The following is a 6,872-nucleotide window of genomic DNA, read 5'->3' on the forward strand; positions in this document are numbered from 1 at the left end:
CTGCAAGCTCCACCTCCCGGGTTTACACCATTCTCCTGCCTCAGCCTCCCGAGTAGCTGGGACTACAGGCGCCTGCCACCTCGCCCGGCTAGTTTTTTGCATTTTTTAGTAGAGACGGGGTTTCACCGGGTTAGCCAGGATGGTCTCTATCTCCTGACTTCATGATCTGCCCGTCTCGGCCTCCCAAAGTGCGGCTTGAGCCACCGCGCCCGGCGGGTCTTGACTCTTTATCCAATTTGCCAGTCTGTGTCTCTTAATTGGGGCATTTAGCCCATTTTACATTTAAGGTTAATCTTGTTATGTGTGAATTTGATCCAGTCATTATGATGCTGGTTGGTTATCTTGCCTGTTAGTTGATGCAGTTTCTTCATAGCATCTATGGTCTTTACAATGTTGTATACCAGTTACACCTTTCTGTGTTTAGTCCTTCCTTTAGGAGCTCTTGTAAGGCAGGCCTGGTGGTGACAAAATCTCTCAGCATTTGCTTGTCTGTAAAGAATTTTCTCTTTTGTTTATGAAGCTTAGTTTGGCTGGATATGAAATTCTGGGTTGAAAATTCTTTTCTTTAAGAATGTTGAATATTGGCGCCCACTCTCTTCCGACTTGTAGGGTTTCTACCAAGAGATCCACTGTTAGTCTGATGGGCTTCCCTTTGTGATTTACCCGGCCTTTCTCTCTGGCTGCACTTAATATTTTTTCCTTCATTTCAACCTTGGTGAATCTGATGATTATGTGTCTTGGGGGTGCTCTTCTCAAGGAGTATCTTTGTGGTGTTCTCTGTATTTCCTGAATTTGAATATTGCTAGGTTGGGGAAGTTCTCCTGGATAATATCCTGAAGAGTATTTTTAAACTTGGTTCCATTCTCCCCATCACTTTCAGGTATACACCAGTCAAACATAGATTTGGTTTTTTCACATAGTCCCATGTTTCTTGGAGTCCCATTTCTTTTCATTATTTTTTCCCTAATCTTGTCCGCTTGCTTTATTTCATTAAGTTGACCTGCAATCTCTGATATCCCTTCTTCTGCTTGATCGTTTCGGCTATTGATACCTGTGTTTGCTTCACAAAGTTCTTGTGCTGTGTTTTTCAACTCCATCAGGTCGTGCATGTTCTTCTCTAAACTGGTTATTCTAGTTAGCAATTCATCTAACCTTTTTTCAAGGTTCTTAGCTTCCTTGTATTGGGTTAGAATATGCTCCTTTGGCTCGGAGGAGTTTGTTATTACCCACCTTCTGAAGCCTGCTTCTGTCAATTCATCAAACTCATTCTCCATCCAGTTTTGTTCCCTTGCTGGTGAGGAGTTGTGATCCTTTGGAGAAGAGGCATTCTGGTTTTTGAAATTTTCAGCCTTTTTGCATTGGTTTCTCACCATTTTCTTGGATATTTCTACCTTTGGTCTTTGAACTTGGTGACCTTCAGATGGAGTGTCTGAGTGGATGTCCTTTTTGTTGATGTTGATGCTATTCCTTTCTGTTTGTTAGTCTTCCTTCTAGCAGTCAGGCTTCTCTGCTACAGATCTGCTGGAGTTTGCTGGAGGTAGACTCCAGACCCTGTTTGCCTGGGTATCACCAGCAGAGGCTACAGAACAGGAAAGATTGCTGCCTGTTCATTCCTTTGGAAGCTTCATCCCTGAGTGGTGCCTACCAGATGCCAGCCAGAGCTCTCCTGTATGAGGTGTCAGTCAGCCCCTACTGGGAGGTGTTACCCAATCGTGAGACCTGGGGGCCATGGACCCACTCAAGGAGGCAGTCTGACCCTTAGCAGAGCTCAAACCCTGTGCTGGGAGATCCACTGCTCTCTTCAGAGCTGTGAGGCAGGGATGTTTAAGTCTGCTGAAGCTGAGCCCACAGCCACCCCTTCCCCCGGGTGCTCTGTCCCAGGGATTTAGGGGTTTTATCTATAAACCCCTTACTGGGGCTGCTGCCTTTTGTTTCAGAGATGCTCTGCCCAGAAAGCAGGAATCTAGAGAGGCAGTCTAGCCACAGCAGCCTTGCTGAGCTGCAGTTGGCTCCACCCAGTTTGATCTTCTGACTGGCTTTGTTTGCACTGTGAAGGTAAAACCAAACCACCTACTCAAGCCTCAGTAATGGTGGACGCTCCTCCCCTCACCAAGCCCTGGCATCCCAGGTCGAGCTCAGACTGCTGTGCTGGCAGCGAGAATTTCAAGCTAGTGGATCTTAGCTTGCTGGACTCCAAGTGGGGGGGACCTGCCAAGCCAGACTACTTGGCTCCCTGGCTTAAGCCGCCTTTCCAGGGAAGTGAACAGTTCTGTCTTGCTGGCATTCCAGGCGCCCCTGGGATATGGAAAAACAAACAAATAAACAAAAAACTCCTGCAGCTAGCTCAGTGTCTGCCCAAACAGCTACCCAGTTTTGTGCTTGAAACCCAGGGTCCTGGTGGCGTAGGCACAAGAGGGAATCTCCTGGTCTGCGGTTGTGAAGACTGTGGGAAAAGTACAGCATCTGGGCCAGAGTGCACTGTTCCTCACAGCACAGTTTCTAATGGCTTCCCTTTGCTAGGAGAGGGAGTTCCCTGACCCCTTGCACTTCCCAGGTGAGGCGATGCCCTGCTTCGGCTCGCCCTCCATGGGCTGCACCCACTATCCGGTCAGTCTCAATGAGATGAACTGGTTACCTCAGTTGGAAATGCAGAAATCACCTGCCTTGTGCATCAGTCTCGCTGGGAACTGCAGACCAGAGCTGTTCCTATTCGGCCATCCTGCCAGCAATCTCCAAATTATTTCTTTTAGTGCTCGTGTCATCAGTTTGATGTGCAGTTAATTTGCTTCAATTTGATTGAATTTTTTAGGGATTTGTGTTTTTCTATTTTAATTTTTTCACTTTTTAATTTTATACAATAATTGAAACCATACATATACTTTGGAGCTCTTTGTATTAGCTATGTTTTTCTGGAATATAATCAGCAAATATTTTCTTCAGATTGTTCTTTGTCTTTGTTTATGGTGCTTTTTTGACATGTGTAAGTCATTCAGATTTTTTTTTTATGTAGCTAAATTTATTAATATTTAACTAGCTTTTGGAATTTGGGCCCTATTTATGACAGTTTTTCTATTTCCAGATTAAAGAGGAATACATCATTAATGACAAGATATGAAATGCAAATGCACACATTAAAAAAACCCTGGCCAGGCGCGGTGGCTCACGCCTGTAATCCCAGCACTTTGGGAGGCCGAGGTGAGCGAATCACGAGGTCAGGAGATCGAGACCATCCTGGCTATAATGGTGAAACTCCGTCTCTACTAAAAATACAAAAAAATGAGCCGGCCGTGGTGGCGGGCAATGGCGTGAACCTGGGAGGCAGAGCTTGCAGTGAGCCGAGGTCTTGCCACTGCACTCCAGCCTGGGGGACAGAGCGAGACTCTGTCTAAAAAACAAAACAAAACAAAACAAAACAAACAACAACACCCAAAAAAACCCCTAAGTATCATTAGCCTTTTGGGAAATACAAATCAAAACTACCATGAGATAACATTGTACAGATAGATAACATCCATTTGATTGATTAAACAGGAAATATCTGGATATATCAAGTGATATAAAGACTGAGGAAGAACTGGGATTTTCATACACTGCTGGTAAACAATCAAAATATACCCACACAAAAAATAAAAAAAGAGGAATACATCTATTTTTAATTTAAATATATGGTATGAGTCATTGTGTCTAGATCTTGCATCCATTTGGAAATTATTATTTACTAGTATTTTATTTTAAAATATTAGACACTTTTTTTTCTTCTCAGATGCTGTTTTAGATACTGGAGATATAATGGTGACAAGATCAACAATATCTAGTTTCTCTCAGAGCTAATGTTCCTGTAAGGAGAGACAGATCACAAAGATGATTTTAGATAATGGTAAATGCTATAAAGACAGTGAAAGAAAGGCCGGGCGCGGTGGCTCAAGCCTGTAATCCCAGCACTTTGGGAGGCCGAGACGGGCGGATCGCGAGGTCAGGAGATCGAGACCATCCTGGCTAACACGGTGAAACCCCGTCTCTACTAAAAAATACAAAAAACTAGCCGGGCGAGGTGGCGGGCGCCTGTAGTCCCAGCTACTTGGGAGGCTGAGGCAGGAGAATGGCGTAAACCTGGGAGGCGGAGTTTGCAGTGAGCTGAGATCCGGCCACTGTACTCCAGCCTGGGCGACAGAGCGAGACTCTGTCTCAAAAAAAAAAAAAAAAAAAAAAAAAAAAAAAAAAAAAAAAAGACAGTGAAAGAAGATGATGTGACAAGGAGGGACTGAAGAGATGCCTCTCTGATAAGATGATATTTGAGTGATTCCTGCATCACATGAAGAGGGCAACTATATCAGGCTCTGGGACAGAACTATCCAAGCCAAGGGAATACTTAGTACAAAGGCACTGAGGAGCAATAGCCCCTAACACTTATTAAATGTTTACTATGAACCAGACACACTGCCAAAACACTTCACCTGCATTATCTCATTTATTTCTTACAACTACCCTTTGAATTAGGTAACAGTAATCATCCTATTTTGAATACAAGGACACTGAGATTGAAAGGGCCTCCTCTCAGTCTCCAGTGTAGCTTTCAGGGCTCAACCTGCAACAGTGAATTCCTGATTTTATCTCTCCAGGCTTTCATGAGAAGGACAAGAAGCCATATTGCCGAAAGGATTTCTTAGCCATGTTCTCACCCAAGTGTGGTGGCTGCAATCGTCCAGTGTTGGAAAACTACCTTTCAGCCATGGACACTGTCTGGCACCCAGAATGCTTTGTTTGTGGGGTCTGTATAATCACTTTTCTTCTGGACTTAGGGAAAGTCAAGGGTTCTCCTCTCTGAGAGGAAGAGCTGCAGTTAGTGAAAGGATTCGCAGTCCTGAATGAGGAATGGATGTGGGCATCCTAAAGGAGAAACGAGATACAAATCCATTGTGGGCATTTGCTTGTCTGTTTTGCAAGCAGGCAATCTAGCCTCCATTTGTCAAGAATCTGAGGGAAATTCCTGTAGCTGGCAGGTAACTGGCAGGAATTTCAAGGCTGAAAATTTTACTTTGCTGACATTTTACCTCTTGACATTTGCATTCCTTTTCTCTCTCTTCTCTCTACCCCTAGGACTGCTTCACCAGTTTTTCTACTGGTTCCTTCTTTGAACTAGATGGACGTCCATTCTGTGAGCTCCATTACCATCACCGCCGGGGAACGCTCTGCCATGGATGTGGACAGCCCATCACTGGCCGTTGTATCAGTGCCATGGGGCACAAGTTCCATCCTGAGCACTTTGTGTGTGCTTTTTGCCTGACACAGTTGTCGAAGGGCATTTTCAGGGAGCAGAATGACAAGACCTATTGTCAACCTTGCTTCAATAAGCTCTTCCCACTGTAATGCCAACTAATCCACAGCCTCTTCAGGTTCCTTCTACAATTTAAACCAAGAGAGGAGAGGAAAGGGTAAATTTGCTGTTCTGACCTTCTGCTTAATAGTCTTATAGAAAAAGGTGATGAGCAAATAAATGAACTTCTAGACTTTACATGACTAGACTGATAATCTTATTTTTGAGGCTTCTATACAGTTAATTCTATACATTCTCTTTCTCTCTTCTCCAATCAAGTGCTTGGAGTTAGATTTAGGTCCTTCTATCTAGTCCCTCTACAGATGTATTTTCCACTTGCATAATTCATACCAACACTGGTTTCCTTAGGTTTCTCCTTTTTCACCTCTACTGCTGGCCCTACTCAGATCTTCTCTAATTTGGTCCTGATACTTGTCTCTTTTCAAGTTTTCCCATGTCCCTGTGGCTCACTGTCTTACAATCACTGCTGTGAAATCATGATACCACTCCTACCTCTTTGCGTCTTCCTTCAATGTATTTTTGTTTTTCAAGAGGAAGTAGATTTTAACTGGACAACTTTAAGTACTGACATCATTGATAAATAAACTAGCTTGTGGTTTCAATAACTCATTGTCATATTTGGGAGATAAACTTTGTGCTTCCTGTGTTATATACTCGGCACTATGTACAGTTATGTTTATATCAACCCTCTTGTTTCCTTCCATCCAGTGCACACTTTAAAATTTTTAATTGGAAGAAATTAAAAGGAGGGTCTCCTTTTCACTAATTTTTGTTTTAGTTTGGTCCCATAACCATTTTATTTTCTGGACTTAGATGATTGAATCATTTTTAAAAATGACAAAACTTGTTAAGATTGTTTTTATTACTGTGTTTACAGAAGGAGAAACTCTGGCTCTCCATTAGATACATTACAAATTCATTTCTTTTTTTTTTTTTCTGAGATGGAGTTTCACTCTTGTTGCCCAGGCCAGAGTGCAATGGTGTGATCTCAGCTGACCACAACCTCCACCTCCCGGGTTCAAGCAATTTTCCTGCCTCAGCCTCCCGAGTAGCTGGAATTACAGGCGTGTGCCACCATGCCCGGCTAATTTTTGTGTTTTTAGTAGAGACGGGGTTTCTCCATGTTGGTCAGGCTGGCCTCGGACACCCGACCTCAGGTGATCTGCCTGCCTCAGCCTCCCAAAGTGTTGCGATTACAGGTGTGAGCCACCATGCCTGGCCACAAATTCATTTCTAAAGTAAAAAATGAAACACACAATTTTACATTTGCCTCCTGAAGACAAATGAGATGGCTGTTCTTAGAGCATCACGGAAGAAAAATGCTGTAAAATCTCAAATGATTATTATCTAGAATTAGGAAAGCCAAGCCTCAAAGAAAAATTCCTCTTAATCATTTGTTCATCTCAAAATATTATAAGTAGAAGTGTGGAAAAGCTTGCCAGGTTATCAGAGAATCTGACTTTCTTATGTCCTATGAGTTTACTGTCCTACAGTTTACTTTTTATAAAAGTAAGCTTCACAAGGACTCATCTTTCTG

At 43.1% G+C, this 6,872-nt stretch overlaps 1 protein-coding gene across 1 annotated transcript in view; it reads left to right on the plus strand.

Annotated features, from left to right (window-relative positions):
- Nucleotides 1-5,940, plus strand: part of LPXN (leupaxin) — a 47,580-nt gene extending 41,640 nt beyond the window's left edge. The window contains exons 8-9 of the mRNA XM_017890804.1: nucleotides 4,620-4,768; nucleotides 5,098-5,940. Of these exons, the coding sequence (XP_017746293.1) occupies nucleotides 4,620-4,768; nucleotides 5,098-5,367 (419 nt within the window). The 3' untranslated portion in view covers nucleotides 5,368-5,940. The remainder of the gene's footprint in view (nucleotides 1-4,619; nucleotides 4,769-5,097) is intronic.
- The last annotated feature ends 932 nt before the right edge of the window (nucleotides 5,941-6,872 follow it).

The sequence above is a fragment of the Rhinopithecus bieti genome, unplaced genomic scaffold (genome assembly GCF_001698545.2).
Source record: "Rhinopithecus bieti isolate Rb0 unplaced genomic scaffold, ASM169854v2 scaffold_19722, whole genome shotgun sequence".
NCBI classification, from domain to species: domain Eukaryota; kingdom Metazoa; phylum Chordata; class Mammalia; order Primates; family Cercopithecidae; genus Rhinopithecus; species Rhinopithecus bieti.